Source organism: Ptychodera flava, chromosome 18 (genome assembly GCF_041260155.1).
Source record: "Ptychodera flava strain L36383 chromosome 18, AS_Pfla_20210202, whole genome shotgun sequence".
In the NCBI taxonomy this organism is placed as follows: domain Eukaryota; kingdom Metazoa; phylum Hemichordata; class Enteropneusta; family Ptychoderidae; genus Ptychodera; species Ptychodera flava.
In genome coordinates this window covers 8605608-8623895 of record NC_091945.1, presented here as the reverse complement: position 1 = coordinate 8623895, position 18288 = coordinate 8605608, and the positions used below count along the sequence as shown (strand labels likewise).

General features: G+C 38.1%; 1 protein-coding gene across 3 annotated transcripts in view; it reads left to right on the top strand.

Moving 5' to 3' along the window:
• Positions 1-10306: 10306 nt before the first annotated feature.
• LOC139116769 (N-chimaerin-like) overlaps positions 10307-18288 on the top strand; it is a 69196-nt gene continuing 61214 nt past the window's right edge. Inside the window, exons 1-2 of one of the 3 annotated variants that reach the window (XM_070679417.1) lie at positions 10307-10498; positions 10832-10870. In XM_070679417.1, the coding sequence (XP_070535518.1) occupies positions 10483-10498; positions 10832-10870 (55 nt within the window). In that variant the 5' untranslated portion in view covers positions 10307-10482. The other 2 variants (XM_070679416.1, XM_070679415.1) reach the window with 2 other exon arrangements.

Here is an 18288-nt window from a genome sequence, read left to right as displayed (position 1 = left end):
AAGGCACACTCCTATTTCCTATCACAGAAGACTTGGGGGGGGGGGGGGGCATTTTCATGTAAGAACCATTGAGACTTGGAGAGGCATTGATATCAATAGTGCATAGATAATCATGTAATTACTACAGAGTGTTTATGTTATACAGTAGGATACCACGATCACATTTCATAATTCTGAGTTCACTATCTTATCCAGGCAGTTGTTGAACCTGGTTGTCTTTAATGCCCAATGGCACCTTCTACTGAGAGGCGTCTGTTCCAACAGTCCGTAGCTTTCCTGTAATAGGGTATGTGACATCACTTTGAATAGGGAGTGTGTACAATAGAAAAACTCGTCACTCGCACATTCTCTGAAATCTCAATCTCTTCGATCCTTTTCTGCTCTGTAAAGGTTCCTACTCCCTTTCCAAAGTCTGTTGACAACTAGGGAGCTTTTCTGTTGGTCATTTAGAATATGTTTAAATATTTTGTGCATGTCCTGAAGTAATTGAGCCGACAATAAAGGGTGTAGTACCAGTATTTGGCAGCCAGCACAATCTGTACAAAGGCCAAACATTGCACAAACTTCAAGTTTCAAAACATGCGCTGACAAGCTCTTTGTATTTCCTTACCAGGCTGTCAGACAGTCTTGGTTGTAGTAAAATACCAGCTATTTCCTCTGCAATATCAGCAAGTTATACATGTGCTATGAGAACATTCTTTACAATATTCACACAGCAGACAATGGCCATGAAAGAATGAAAGTGGTGAATGCTTTCCTTTGAACATTTTTTGGGGGTTCACAATGCAACTGAAATACATCCAAGGTTTCTTTAGTGCCCCGAGCATTTACAATAAATTAAGGTACCTGCATTTTGGCACTACGCCATACCTAACATTCGGGGCATAACTAGGTTGTCTCAATTTGGACCTTAGCTTTGGTCCCTTGTTATTTATTGTTCAGTGACCAGCAGAATTGTACGGCTTACTGACTTGTAAGATTCAAAGTCTTCCTGCCGCCTTAACTGCTGTGCCTCTTCTGTCACCGAAGAACAGTATATCAATACAAACCTTAATACGAAATAACCCCCAGTCCCCCAATTTATCAGTGGATAATGTTTCGGTCATTTGGCCTAGGGACAGTTGATAATTTGACGAGAGTTCATGACGAATGAAACGTAATGCTGGGAGTTCATGACGAATGAAACCTACTGCTGGGGGGGGGGGGGGGGGAAGAGTAGGTGGCGCTGTTTTGATTATCCTGGGTAAATTCGTATCACATGTATATACCATGTCACATTTGTCGCTTCTTAAACACAATGGTATCGTGAGTAACATGCGCATATTTTGATTAAAAAGATTTGAGCATTTTAAAAGAGCCGGCTAACCATGAGAATCGCCCTTACCCACCCTGTACGGAGCTCAAATCAAGCTGAACACTCAAAATTCTTGAAATTCCAAATGCTTTGTATTTTAAACTGCAACACCGTGACTGTCGGACTGAACATGTCACCGAAGTCTAGGTACATGTATTTCTTTCTGGTAGAAAGTTGTTCAGCGAGGTAAATTTGAACGTCAGACATGATATCATCATGAAGATCCGGCATTCGACAAAGTTTAGATGAATAGAAGTATTCTCTCAGTTTCACTTTTCAAATGACGCGTTCTACACAAAGTACGCCTCAAACAATTTTTTCATGTCCCAGTTACTGAACGAAGGACAGAATTTCAATGCTTCACCGTAAAAGTACTCGTTCGGGAAATGTTTATAACCTTCACCAAATCGGGGATATCGCTTGCTGGGCGCGGCAGGGGAATGATCACTGAGAAGCTCGGTCACATTGGTGAGTGAGGGCGCTGTTGGATACGAGGCACTCGGCTGTACAATTGAGGGGTGAAGGGTCTATAGTGAAGCTTATACCGTTATTTTCGATAGTCTGAAACCAAAATTCAAAAGCCGTAAGTCCAAAAGTTTTATGTATTCGTTTGAAGGAAAGGTCTCAAGTGATTGTTTCTCACTATAGCTACAACTGCCTTCTTCATCCACATTTTCAGTTCCGTCATATGGTTTGGGCGTCGAATACGTAAGAGAGGTTTCAAAAAATCAACGTTGTATCGCGAAACTTGGAGATTGTTGTTTCAAAAGTTGTCTATTTACAGAAATCTACTCTCAAGTTTGAATGACTGGCTGACAGGCATTTTTAAATCAATATTCTTGATGTAGAAACACAGTAGTGGCTCTTTCTTATACTTAAAATGTATTCCCCAATCATCATGCAATGTCAAGTCATCATAACAGTAAATTAGTAAAGCAAAGAAATAAAGTATATATATATACGATTTGTCTGAAAAGTAGCCACTGAGCTATGATAAAATTAGTAAATAAATGGGGTCAAGGCGCATCGTCTACCTTTAAGTCTCACAAGGCTTGGAAATTTAGCCACAAAATCATAAACTTTGTTCATCGTCTGTGAAGAAAGTACAACGTCTTCATCTATGGAAACAAATATCATTCAGTTGCATTAATACCTACATAGGAATAACCTTAATCCCATCAAGAACGACTGAATTTCTTACAGTAGGTAACTTGCATTTGATTCGTCACACGAGAGTCAACTTTCAACGACGCCCTCTATCGAGACAAAATCAATCGACGGCCTTCAAAGGTATTATTTACGTTTCTGGACACGATTGTGCTACACAGGTTTGTGAATACTGTATGTGAATATCAAGCCACAGTAGGCAATTGTACCTTTAGACCATTTTTCAGTGATTGTACGAATTAAATGCTAGCTTATACTTGCTCTCAGTGAGAGCATGGGAACAGAAATGAGCAACTAATATAATAAAGACGTCCGAAGGAAGGCAAAAAATGTTTACCAGGAAGTCTCATCGAACGTGAAATCGGTTATCACAGACTAAAAATAAAGTATTGGTCTTTATCGTCTTTATTATCATAGAAAATTCACTATTTTATCAACTTACTATTTAATAATATTATTTGTCAATGATCAGATTTCATATCTCTCTCTCTCTCTCTCTCTCTCTCTCTCTCTCTCTCTCTCTCTCTCTCTCTCTCTCTCTCTCTCTCTCTCTCTCTCTCTCGTTTGCTCAAGCTCGCTCGCTCCTCTTTCCCCCTCGCCCTCTGCTCCGTCTGTCTTCGTCAGAGAAGGGTTTAAAACTGAAGCCTTGGTCAGGTGGTTGAATTGTCCAGTTTATTGAGATACAATGCATAAGAACAATGAATTTGAAACGTCATTCGCTAATCGACAGTTTGGCCATATATTGCAGTAAATATACTTTGTCACTGTCACGTGACCTGGTGATTGCATTTTCCTCGATGAGGGTACAGCGTGATAGACAAATAGAGGCTATAGATGCTACATGTGGAACATCGACAAGTGGCACTCATGCTGGAACTCCTTTCGAATGATAAAAGCTATACTCTATTGGAATTTTGATTTTCACTAACGATTATGAAATCTTAGAATTATAATAAATCGTATTGTCGTGCGCATTGCAGTTTGTGTCCATCGTTGCGTCAACTTTCTGAACTGTATATGTGTTGACGATTTTCCTAAATGTGAATGGTTTGTTTTGTTTCGGTTTGGTTTAGGCACAATTGGTTAAGGCCTCGGGAACGCAACAGACGTGAAGCTGTGAATGAACAATAATCAAGTTTAACTCGTACACACAGCGCCATCACGTGACGGCACGCGGGTAGTCATTCACCCTCAAGGTAGTATATGCGCCTCGACAGTGAAAGACTGGAAAGACTTAAACTTTTTAAACTTTTGCTCAAACTTTCCTGAATGAAACTTTCAACCATTCTCTTACCAAATCAACCATAAATATTGGAAGTCACCGAAGTTTGCAACTAGCGAAACAAATTGCCCAACATTTTGCGATATTTGAAATTCAGAATGCTCGCCAATCCTGTGTTAACTCTATGGGGAAAATTAAATTTTGGATTTTCGGAAAATTAAGACGGTGAAAGTTGTTCTTTCTCCAAGAGCTTTAAAATGAGTCCCCATAAATGGTAAATCAGAAAAGAATGGTAGAAATTTGAGAGTCCGACCATCTGTCCCCGAGTCGCGTTCGGCCCATGCTTTTGTCGTTGCAATCGCATTCGGCTCATGAAATAGCTATACGGTATTACTTTTGTTTCAGAAATGGTTGCTTTACCATGGACGATTCTCGGTCATTCCGAATTAAGGTGTGCCTGCGTAGGTGATGAGATCATGAACATTTCTCTACGGTTTACGTAGATTCATGGTTAGACGGAGTCGGACGGACTGGCGATAACACGGCTCGACGAAACAGAGTGGAAATTCATAGAAAGACGGCAAAATTATCGATTTCGACAGCACCTACACTGTTACACTGAACAGATATGACATTTGATGAGAGAGAGGGAGAGAGAGAGAAGAGAGAGAGAGAGAGAGAGAGAGAGGAGAGAGAGGAGAGAGAGAGAGAGGAGGGGGGTGGGGGTTTACAGTAACAGCTGCAGAGAAAGTTAATGTTTATACCATAACGAGTTACAGTAAACAAATTTGTCTATCGTTTCAAATGCGACCTCTTCAGTTGGCTTTTGTTTATGAAGATTTTGGCCTGAAGGCACCGCTTACTGTAAAGGGTTATCTATCTATTTATCTATCTATCTGGCAAGCTGGCTATCACAGATAGCATGAACATGAACTTAAGCTTATGTAACAAGAATCCGATACAGAAGTTTCTCATATACAAGGTCGCTACAGACAGTCAGGGACAGACAGTAGTGCCACTGTCTTCCAACAAGTTCACAAACAATCAAAATGGTCAAACAATTCTTCAAAAATCATTTGCGAGAGTATAGAGCTGTGATTTTCTGATAAAGTAATCGTCATTACTTTGGACTCCCCTTTTCCAGAAATTGCTAGGATGAAAGATAGCTGTCGCACAGTGACCACGGTTATCATGATACATTTTTAAGTGTACTTCCCATCTAGTCCATGGTAACTTTTGATGTACACTTCACGTTGTTTGCTTGTTGTGAATTCGTAAAATAGAGTTTCTCGTGGTCAATACGCTTGTATGTGTGTATTATGTATACTTTTTCTTATTAGGGTAGAACGCGCCCTCGGGGATATATATTCGGGCTCTAAAACTTTGTCAATTTTTATTTGATATACCACTTGTGGGGGTTCACTCTAAAGCTCTTGGTGTAAAAAACTTCACCGTCTTAGTTTTTCGACAATCGAAAATTTTATTTTTCTCCATTGAGTTAACACAGGGATGGCGCAAATTTGGAATTTCAATATAAGCTTATGCATGCATGATAACCCCTTTTTTTTTCTTGATTTTCAATTAGAGAATTGTTGAAATATTCTTTGCGGAAAATTTGAGCAAATGTTTAATTCTTTCACTTCGAGGCGCATACTACCTTAATAACAAAATTTCAGCCCGGACTGTTGCATGACGTACATAATGCGCTGAGTTTATAAGGTATGTAATACTTTGCATATCAACATACTTCTTGGAGAAGTAGCATATTAAATACTCCTTTCCTGGAATAAAACAATGCAAATGTTATCAAGCGTTACAGCTGCCGTTCCTTTCATCCATTTCAAAAACTCTTTACAATCTATGCACCTATATGCACATAACATAAACACTCGAGAAAAGCTGTATCTATGGATATATGTGCGAGTCGTGGTGAATTCGCTTTCTGGTTCAGATTTGGAAATATGAAACGTCGGCATTTTGTGGCACATTGTTCTTCTGAGATAAAGCAACCGAAGGCCATACATCGGAAAAATGTTCCGGATCCCATGACCTTGGGATACGTGGTAAAGTTCCTCTTTCCAAGGCAAACCCTCACATGTCTTCTAATTTGTCTCTACTCAGTTTGGTACCCTGCCAGACTGATCTATGTTCTATTTCAAGCCAATAAAGACAGTTGTCTATGATCAATTTAATTCGAGTAGATTCAACTTTGCCCACACAGAGTATTTTGTGTTTCGAACCAAAAGTTTGTAGTCTTATTGGAGTGCGGTTCTAGGGTTCCGATGACCAGCGACGCCGCCTGTCAAAAATATATTGGGCGATATTTCGTATGTTTGACTGAATACTAAGGAGTTAATGGCGTCTCTTTATGGGAAGTTCGACTTAAAAAGTACAATGAACACAAAAAAGGGGGGATAGAATATTTGCATCCTCATTCGACTTTTCAAAGGCCATTTTTTGATGACACTGTTGCCAGGGAGAAGCTTTATGACACAATTGCTTGGTCTATTGAATTGCAACATTCTCCTTTCTTTTCTGGACATAACAAGAACGAAAACACGATTCACACCCTGTAACTTCCTTTTTAAGGATCCATTTACCGTAACGTTTGCATGCTTTATGCTCTGTTTGTCAAATACAGTTTCTCGCTCCACTCCCACAATCATGGCGAAATGACAAGTGGTCGCATTAGAGTGGTCGGCACCATCCTGATATGTATGCTCTAAGTGTTTAATGACTAAAATTATTATTGACAGCTGAATTTAGTCCTTACAATGAAATTTATTTGTCGACAATAAAATTGTAAATGTCAACGCGTTTGCAATCAAGGCCAAATGTTCGTATTTCAACACATTTTATGAGGAAATAGAAAGAAAGCGTGCTTGTTTTTTTCTAACAGAATCATGGCAAGTACGTCATCGTATCGTTCCTATACTTGTTGTAACGCGTCGGCAACAATATGATCGGCTTTGCAATGCATCTTAGTATGTTTGCCTAAACCACTTTTGTGTTTAAAGATTTTCCTTGAATAATGACAAGTGTATTTTCTTTCCTTCATGATATTAGGAGCGAGTAATCTCTCCAGTGTTAGATAGAATATGACTGAAAATTATCGCCATCACGTTCAGGTTTTAGTTGAAAGTATAGAGCAAAATGACAAGTAGAGTTTTTAAGATAAACGTTAGGTCTATCAGTATTTACACTTTGTCTTGGCAGGTCTACACGTAAAGGCATATCTGTCTTGCCATACATTGTGCAGCAGACCGGGAAATAATAGGTTCATAGCGGGCTTGAAATGCGGATAGGACAAGTGACAACTGCAAGTTATGGGACTGCCCCTTGGTGATGCAACGAAAGCAAAGTCTATTGACTTGCATGTGGAAATGAAGAGAAACGAATTCTAATCATTTTTGAACTGTAAGCTTACTAAATGATGAAAGTGACATTTCAGAACCAGATATATACCCCGATGATGATGATGATGATGATGATGATGATGATGGTGATGATGGTAGTGGCGGTGGTGGTGGTATCAACGTGTGTATATATATATATATATATATATATATATATATATATATATATATATATATATATATATATATATATATATATTATATATATATATATATATATATTATACATTTATTTATATATATATATATATATATATATATATATATATATATATATATATATATATATATATATATATATATATATACACACACACACACACCACGCACACACATACACACATGTGGTGCTGGGCCAAATACTGTGTTAATAAAACCGCGTAGAGCAAAATTATGGACAAAGTAATGAAATCCACTCTTACAAATAATGTCATCAATGTTGCCAATCAATGAAGGCCATTATATCTGAACGCTCCATAAAAAAATCTATTAAAAAATAAGCTTTGGGTAGTTGTTAGATGATTTACATGCTTTACATTCTGTAGATTTCTGGATTTTGCAACCAAAGATGTAAGGATGTGGGACTGCTTGTCGACGACCGCGTGAACGAATCTTCATCTGGTACACAAGATATGCATAGATGTCCCTAAGCGCAAGCGAATAGGTGTGGCTGATCATAGACCGTTGAAAAAGAAGGCAAACGTAAAACGAAACGCGTAAAAGTGCTCGCTCGGTAATTTCGTTCAAATTTAATACAGTTCCGACGGGACTCGATGGTAAGGCTAGCTTATCTTAAACTCTGAAATATTCCCGCATTTAATCCTGGAGACAAAGTGGAACTTCAAAATTGGCCGGTGTCAGAAATTAATGTGTGAACAAGACCAACATCACGAATAATACACAAAACTGCAGGCACAAACAATTACTCACGTGAAAAAGAAATGTGCAGATGAGTTGGTCTAACCGAGCTAAAATTCCTTTTCTGAAGATTAATATCCCTTTTAAAATTTCTAAAGAGAAACAGCACTTTATGAGTTCGACCCATTGAATATTATGTCTCGTAAATGAAAGTTTTGTGGTACTCTTTTCAGCTGCATTCATACTACGCTTGCTCGGACAAGGTCAATATTTCACGGTCTAAATCATCTAAAAATTGATCTCGGATAAGTATTACATTCTATTTGCTGTCTTCTCTAATCTTCTTTTCTGTTGCTGAGGATTTCCTCCTTGCTCACAAAGCAGAATAAAAAACGGAACTGGTAGATAAAAGTGGCAACTGAATTAGACTCGCATGTTTACCGTTTTCAATTCCCCTTTGAGTATCTTCAGCCGGTTACCAAAAGAAAGTGGAACTTGATTTGTTTCATAGACTCATATATTTGTCTCAAAATTTCCCCTACAATTTCAAAAAGGGAATTAAGGGGAAGTTGTGGTTCTCTCAATGGTCTCCATGATTGCGTAAGGATTAAAGAAGAGAAGAACTGATGTTTCTGATGTCTTCTGTTGCTAAAATGTGAGTGTCGTAGAATTTGTGTGTGCGTTGTTTGCATTGCATTGCTGACTGGTGTAAGGCAACTTAATGAAAAAAAGTTCTTTGCAATATTTGCTCTGAACGGTACTTTACGTCGTTGCTCCGTCTCAACCTCGTTCGAAAGATCGTTCACGGACGAAATTGCAATTAGGGACGGACCATTAGATTTTGGAGGTAGGGTGGTCACAATGAATATTTTTTTACAACTGCAAATTTTTTGAATTTTTTTTCCAAGTGAGTCGTGATGTGATAATTTCTTTTCTATTTAAGCTGTCAAATTTATATTTTTTTTGCGTTCTGGTTTTATTTTTATTTTTGTTTTTTTAAAACTAGAGTCTGAAGATTTTTTCCCAACTTTTTGGTTTGAAATTTTTTTTCTGTCTTGACACCCCTCTCCCAGATATAATGGTCCATCCCTTAGCAAACCGTTGCTCTCTTTAGCTATAACGATTTTTAATCTGGATGAAACCATAAGGCTTAGATTTTTTACATGTAATTCGGACTGGATTCCCCCTATCTCCCGGTGAGCTTTGGTTTGAACTCAGTGTTTACCAGTGGGAGAATCTGGCTACTTGACGAAGACTTAGGAGCATGCGTGTGATTTCAGGGTCTGCTGTACAGTACTCGTAAGCTTATATGAGAAATAAAGACAAAAAACCAAAAAAAGAAAACTAAAAAAAATTAAAACAAGCACAGGAAACAGATCAATAATTTGCACAAGTAGGGCTTAAACCTGACACTTTGAAAGTTACGGCAATGTTCTTTGCTCTTCATAAAATATTTTATTTTGCTTTTTTAAGTGGGACCTCCATGATTTATGAATTGACGAGCAAACTCTGATGTACGTTTTGCTATCTGCACCATTTAGGTCTAGTTGTTTAAATGCAACCGTCTGTAAGTATGGGACACTTAGCTAAAGCATCGATAGGGGACAATTAAAGTGCAATTGGATATAATCAAATGATGGACCATCTTGTCGTTTGGATAAATTATACCAAATTTAATAGTGTTTCAAATTCAATTTCATTATTTTATTATTTCATTATTTCATTATTTATTTCATTATTTATTTATTTATTATTTATTTATTATTTATTTATTTATTTATTTATTTATTTATTTATTTATAGAACCCACGAGTACCTTTAGGTATATGACTCAAGCTAAATTACAAGAGTCGCATTTTCACATTTTGACCAATCCCACTACATGGTTCTTGGGGCTACTCTATTGGACAGAACCACATTGAAAAGAAAGTGGCAAAATTGCGGGAAAAGTAACTATAAAAAGGTTAAAGTTACAAAATGTACCGCAGGGTCATGGGTTCTATGCTTATTTTCTGGTTAGGAGTGATGTGGCTAATGATAGTAGGCCTATACACATGGAGCGACGAAGTGAAAAGTTATTATAGCTCCAGTTCCACGAGGGGAAGAAGATTTAGTAATCATTAAATACATAAACTGTAAAAATCGTGATAAAACGCCCATATAATTGATCAAATAGACGGATTTACTGTCTCCACGACCAAGATAAGTTTTGACTTTCACATGAAAGAATCGTTAAACCAATTTTTTGGCTCCGAAAATCTTTACCACGTGAAAGAGGTCATAAACCGGAAGTAAACATTCAATATGGCGACTTGCTCGAAATGCGTTGGGTTCATTATGCGGTGAAGAATGCAGTCCAATTGTACGTGGTTTTCGTGATTGAATTCACCGCATTGTTTACCCTTCCCTCTTCAAACATCCTTCCGCTATCTTGTTTTGTAGAGTGACACAAAAGAAAACTCGCCATGGCAAGTTCTGTCAGTAAGTACGTTTCTCGCTGTCATCATGTCTAGTACACTCGAGCATCGTCGACTCAAACTCAGCTCACGCCTATACAATACCAGTAATGATTTATACCTATACTACATAGTGTACACGCTCGTTCGTTAATTTGCGTGTGTTCAATGGAGGTTCCACTACCGTCGACTTCAAATTTATTTTACAGAAAAGGCCAATTGGCGAAAGATTGCCAAAGCCTGTTTCATGTTAATCGCTGTCCTGGAGTAGTTTCTGATTAAATTATTTTTGTTTGACTGATTTCTACCGCCACATTACACTTTTAACACTTTTTTGTCTTTCCTCTGACTCGCACAGGCGACTTGATGGCTGGCTCTTCATTGTGGAAGTCATACCGTAAGTGTGAAAATACATTTAATTTTCAATTTCCCCGGGAAATAATTGTGATTGAATTGGATATCGACATGGACGAACGTCATTGGTATCGATATTGAATTTATAAGAGTTGATAGTGGCAGCTTGTGCTATCGCCACGGTTTCATCAAAATAGTATGGTCCGAGGTGCAGCAAATGTTTTTCTCACCATAATTTTACCAAGATAACGCTTACGCATACAAAGCAGCTGTTAGATGTGGGAGCGTTGATGCGATGTTTACTTTTTAGCAAGGTGCGGCACTCGACTCGTAAGGATACATAACTTGTTTAGATCTACTATCGTGAGCATGGATACCTGTGCTATGCTGAATTAGTCAGGGTGCGCGACTTATATTAACCACCGAAGTACTGACAAATACGATTAAATGCGATCTGTCCAACGATAGTGTAATGAAATATGTGGTCAAGACGACACAATAATATCATCGCGGTCCCTTCCCGACTGTGTATTCGTATCGGCCACACCATTTGTAGCAACAGAAAGGAAACCTGTGTGTGGTTGGTTGATGCGGTAGTTTTTTTGTTATTCAATGCTGTTTTTGTCACTGCTCTCTCGGCCTTGGTCGCTTTGATTTCCTCACACTACCAATGGAGAGGTCTATTACTTGTTTGCTCTCTTTTGTTCTTGAACGCAAACATTGAAGTGGTCTTTAGTTCCGGGAAGTATCAATTACTCAGTCTGCGTTGCCTTTTCTGCATCTCTTTCCCCTCCGATGATTTATCTTTCAGAGAAGACTTCTGTTAATTCAAAAATGCTGGTAGCCACAATGTCTCAACTCACCAGCATTGAGTATATAGGAAAATAAGTAACTAATTTTTTGTAAGAGATTATGCAGGAGCAAGTATATATCTTCACAGATTTTTAGGTTTAGTGTTTGTTGTTCTATCGACCCTGTTTTTGCTCTGAATATTTTTCAATAACACTACTCAACCATTCAACCATACCACATTATGTTATTGTAAGGGTAGGTAAGGAGCGTACTTCAAGTTTCATACACCAAGGTCTTGAATCTGTTATTGAGGCAGTAGAGAAGATCTCCGCTTCTACCTCTGTGGTGTAAATGGGGCTTTTTATTTTCCACCATTCAATACTTGTAGCTTTCTTGGGAACACAAACATCAAGAGACTTAAAGTGTATAGCTACTCTATTCAGCTTTTATCCTGCAGCAGTTCTCGTTTTCTTTTGAGTGTTACGTTTCTTAAAGTAGTCCGGAGACTTTTCTTTGTCCTCAATGAAAATTGAAAGAAATACTGAAGTGAGAAACTTTCTCCAGTGGAGATCCGTGGAATAGACTTCCTCATTCCGTGTGTGCAATCAGGCCTTGCTAATGTGGTTAATCCTTGTGATGCTCTTGCTGTAGCACCATACAAGGATTGATGAAGAGGTGTTTGGTTATACATCCACAGAAAGCTGGCTTCGATCACTTTTTGAGCCGTGATGTCAATTGAAAAAAAAGCTAGTGCTGCTTGGTGAGTGGTTTTGTATGGTTGCAATTCAGTAACTTGCTTAAATAGAAAAAACAGGATTATTTTCTGAATTGAAAACGTGGCAGTAATTGGGTGATGCCAGCAGCACGTGATGAACAAATCATGAGTCTGAGAATGGTGGGATAACTTTCGGGAAAGCGTCCATGATTCAGGTACTGAAGAGAAACAAAACTGCTCAATCATTCACTTGACTTCTATTCCTGTTTATGGAAAAGTACCTGAATCTTTAGCCAATGACAGCGCAGTATAAGTTATAATTTCACACTTCTGCTTTCGACCACTTTTGAGTAAGAATGGTTTGTATAGTCATGAACTCAATAGCCGGGAATTACCGCCAGTGTATTGCCGCTGAGAAGTGATACAAGAAGCAGCCCCCTACAAATAATTAATTGCTCCATTGATGAAATTTGACATTGCTCCTTCCCCTTGGAACACATGACTGCAGCGTGAGTGTCTGCCTCTAGGGGGGACTCTACCAGATAAAACTATAAGCTCCGGCTCGGGACCAAATCAGTCCCACAGTGACAGTTGACAAATTCAGTGTAAGAATAGAAGAGTATCTGTCATCAATATACCAAAACTTCATCATGGAACGATATGGGCTCAAGTTGGAAACTGCTTTCTTGAAGAAAGCCGGCCGTGACTTTGAATCGCTGTGTCGCCATGGAAAGTCAAGAAGAACTGTGGAGGAAAGATATAGGCCGAGATGTAAATAGCATTTAATTTCTTTATATTGTTCTTGGGGATTTTGACTAAAAATTGCATCCGCATCATTGCAGATCCATCTATAGACTTTGATCACGATTCACATGAAATGAAAGAGATTAACAAGAGGGTGAGGGGAAGTAGGTAAAGAAAGGGGGGGGGGGGTGATTATATAATTATTTTAGTCATATATGTTAGCTAGCACAATGTTCTTTGTTTCCATCTAACCTCATCCCGGTATTTTAAGATTGGATCATCATGGACAGACTGTATGACAGATTTAATCCTGTTGAAGGACGTATATACATGTACAGCTCCAATCATGAGTCAATGACTTGAGTTAAACCATAGAAACTGATGTGGAATTTGGAAGGGTGGTTGTTAGAGAGAAGTTTTTAACATTCCACTGACAAAAAGCTACATTTTACATTTCTTTGTTGCATTCTAGTGTTTCTTCTGGAATGGACAATTTTTGTTTCTGAGGAGAAGTTGTGTTCCCCTGATTGCAGCAACAGAATTGGTGGAACTCTTATTCCATCGCAATATTTTGACTATCAGGGAGGTGTTCATCAAATTCAGTCGCTGGACTACTTGAGCGAAAACAGAAATTTAACAACTCAAATAGATAAGTTATCAGCTAATAGTAGCTGTGCAAATATTATCCAAGTAATAACAAAATATTTTTATGTGTACACTCCACATATTTAAACAATTTGCAAATTTACACCAAAACTATTGAGTTGCCTGTCTAAGATAGTACAGTCACTTTATTTGTTTGAAAGAAGCTTCCTTAAAATATGTGAAATTCAGGGGATTTTAAAATGAGGAACTATTAAAGTGTTAAAAACAAAGGTGAAGGAGGAACTTTTTAAATCTTCTGTAATATCTTTACTTTCTCTGGTAATCCAAATATTTTTGTTTGCTCGTTCAAATCGTATAAACTTAACAATTTCACTAGCCAGCAAGATATTGATCAGTTATATTGCTTTCTGTTGAAAAGTTTTGTCACTGATTGTTTTCTGTTGAAAAGTTTTGTCATTGATCGCTTTTGTTGAAAAGTATTGTCACTGTAGAGGGAAATCACGGTGAAATGATTGGCGGAACTGTTTGTCCTGAATCTAATGGTTGTTTGGAATGGTCAGGTGTCTCTATGAGATTGTTTCAATCTTGGTCTTTCCCCATCCAATCAAATCTCATATAGCTCCATTGTATCACTCTTTCCCATCCAATCAAAACACATATAGCTCCATTGTATCACTCTTTCCCCATCCAATCAAATCACATATAGCTCCATTGTATCACTCTTTCCCCATCCAATCAAAACACATATAGCTCCATTGTATCACTCTTTCCCCATCCAATCAAATCACATATAGCTCCATTGTATCACTCTTTCCCCATCCAATCAAAACACATATAGCTCCATTGTATCACTCTTTCCCCATCCAATCAAAACACATATAGCTCCATTGTATCACTCTTTCCCATCCAATCAAAACACATATAGCTCCATTGTATCACTCTTTCCCCATCCAATCAAAACACATATAGCTCATTGTATCACTCTTTCCCCCTCCAATCAAAACACATATAGCTCTATTGTATCACTCTTTCCCATCCAATCAAAACACATATAGCTCCATTGTATCACTCTTTCCCCATCCAATCAAAACACATATAGCTCCATTGTATCACTCTTTCCCCATCCAATCAAAACACATATAGCTCCATTGTATCACTCTTTCCCCATCCAATCAAAACACATATAGCTCCATTGTATCACTCTTTCCCCATCCAATCAAAACACATATAGCTCCATTGTATCACTCTTTCCCCATCCAATCAAATCACATATAGCTCCATTGTATCAATCTTTCCCCATCCAATCAAAACACATATAGCTCCATTGTATCACTCTTTCCCCATCCAATCAAATCACATATAGCTCCATTGTATCACTCTTTCCCCATCCAATCAAAACACATATAGCTCCATTGTATCACTCTTTCCCCATCCAATCAAAACACATATAGCTCCATTGTATCACTCTTTCCCCATCCAATCAAAACACCATATAGCTCCATTGTATCACTCTTTCCCCATCCAATCAAAACACATATAGCTCCATTGTATCACTCTTTCCCAATCCAATCAAAACACATATAGCTCCATTGTATCACTCTTTCATATAGCTCCATTGTATCACTCTTTCCCCATCCAATCAGAACACATATAGCTCCATTGTATCACTCTTTCCCCATCCAATCAAATCACATATAGCTCCATTGTATCACTCTTTCCCATCCAATCAAAACACATATAGCTCCATTGTATCACTCTTTCCCCATCCAATCAAATCACATATAGCTCCATTGTATCACTCTTCCCCATCCAATCAAATCACATATAGCTCCATTGTATCACTCTTTCCCCATCCAATCAAATCACATATAGCTCCATTGTATCATTCTTTCCCCATCCAATCAAATCACATATAGCTCCATTGTATCACTCTTTCCCCATCCAATCAAAACACATATGGCTCCATTGTATCACTCTTTCCCCATCCAATCAAATCACATATAGCTCCATTGTATCACTCTTTCCCCATCCAATCAAAATCACATATAGCTCCATTGTATCAATCTTTCCCCATCCAATCAAATCACATATAGCTCCATTGTATCACTCTTTCCCCATCCAATCAAAACACATATAGCTCCATTGTATCACTCTTTCCCCATCCAATCAAAACACATATAGCTCCAGTGTATCACTCTTTCCCCATCCAATCAAATCACACATAGCTCCATTGTATCACTCTTTCCCCATCCAATCAAAACACATATGGCTCCATTGTATCACTCTTTCCCATCCAATCAAATCACATGTGGCTCCATTGTATCACTCTTTCCCATCCAATCAAAACACATATAGCTCCATTGTATCACTCTTTCCCCATCCAATCAAAACACATATAGCTCTATTGTATCACTCTTTCCCATCCAATCAGAACACATATAGCTCCATTGTATCACTCTTTCCCCATCCAATCAAAACACATATAGCTCCATTGTATCACTCTTTCCCCATCCATTCAAATCACATATAGCTCCATTGTATCAATCTTTCCCCATCCAATCAAATCACATATAGCTCCATTGTATCAATCTTTCCCCATCCAATCAAATCACATATAGCTCCATTGTATCACTCTTTCCCCATCCAATCAAATCACATGTAGCTCCATTGTATCACTCTTTCCCATCCAATCAGAACACATATAGCTCCATTGTATCACTCTTTCCCCATCCAATCAAAACACATATAGCTCCATTGTATCACTCTTTCCCCATCCAATCAAACCACATATAGCTCCATTGTATCACTCTTTCCCCATCCAATCAAATCACATATAGCTCCATTGTATCACTCTTTCCCCATCCAATCAAAACACATATAGCTCCATTGTATCACTCTTTCCCCATCCAATCAAATCACATATAGCTCCATTGTATCACTCTTTCCCCATCCAATCAGAACACATATAGCTCCATTGTATCACTCTTTCCCCATCCAATCAAATCACATATAGCTCTATTGTATCATTCTTTCCCCATCCATCAAAACACATACAGCTCCATTGTATCACTCTTTCCCCATCCAATCAAATCACATATAGCTCCATTGTATCACACTTTCCCCATCCAATCAGAACACATATAGCTCCATGTATCAATCCTTCCCCATCCAATCAAATCACATATAGCTCCATTGTATCACTCTTTCCCATCCAATCAAAATCACATATAGCTCCATTGTATCACTCTTTCCCCATCCAATCAAAACACATATAGCTCCATTGTATCACTCTTTCCCCATCCAATCAAAACACATATAGCTCCATTGTATCACTCTTTCCCCATCCAATCAAAACACATATAGCTCCATTGTATCACTCTTTCCCCATCCAATCAAATCACATATAGCTCCATTGTATCACTCTTTCCCCATCCAATCAAAACACATATAGCTCCATTGTATCACTCTTTCCCCATCCAATCAAATCACATATAGCTCCATTGTATCACTCTTTCCCCATCCAATCAAAACACATATAGCTCTATTGTATCACTCTTTCCCCATCCAATCAGAACACATATAGCTCCATTGTATCACTCTTTCCCCATCCAATCAGAACACATATAGCTCCATTGTATCACTCTTTCCCCATCCAATCAGAACACATATAGCTCCATTGTATCACTCTTTCCCCATCCAATCAGAACACATATAGCTCCATTGTATCACTCTTTCCCCATCCAATCAAAACACATATAGCTCCATTGTATCACTCTTTCCCCATCCAATCAGAACACATATAGCTCCATTGTATCACTCTTTCCCCATCCAATCAGAACACATGTAGCTCCATTGTATCACTCTTTCCCCATCCAATCAAAACACATATAGCTCCATTGTATCACTCTTTCCCCATCCATCAAATCACATATAGCTCCATTGTATCACTCTTTCCCCATCCAATCAAATCACATATAGCTCCATTGTATCACTCTTTCCCCATCCAATCAAAACACATATAGCTCCATTGTATCACTCTTTCCCCATCCAATCAAATCACATATAGCTCCATTGTATCACTCTTTCCCCATCCAATCAAATCACATATAGCTCCATTGTATCACTCTTTCCCCATCCAATCAAAACACATATAGCTGCAATGGCTGTGACTTTTTGATGTATTCTGTGGTATTTTTGTTCCCATTGTGAAATACACTTTACGGTGCACTGGTTAACTATCGACAACAGCAATTCAGTCTCGATTAGAATTCATTTGTCTACAATAAGATTGCATACTGTATATGCCGCATCGTATTTGAGACGCGATTTTTTTATTTCGGTATATACTTCAGGGAGATAAGAAGACAATATTTTTTTCTAGAGCAAAATTTAGAAAATGGTATCAAGAGCTATAGCTGTATTGTCCTGTAGTTTTCAAGAGCAGGATGTAAACTAATGCTATCTTCACTGTGTTTTTCTGTCAGTTCATTTATCATACGGCACAATTTTGTGACAGAAATGTTGTATTTGATAAGGCAACAAATATTCGTCATACGGCACAATTTTGTGACAGAAATGTTGTATTTGATAAGGCACCAAATATT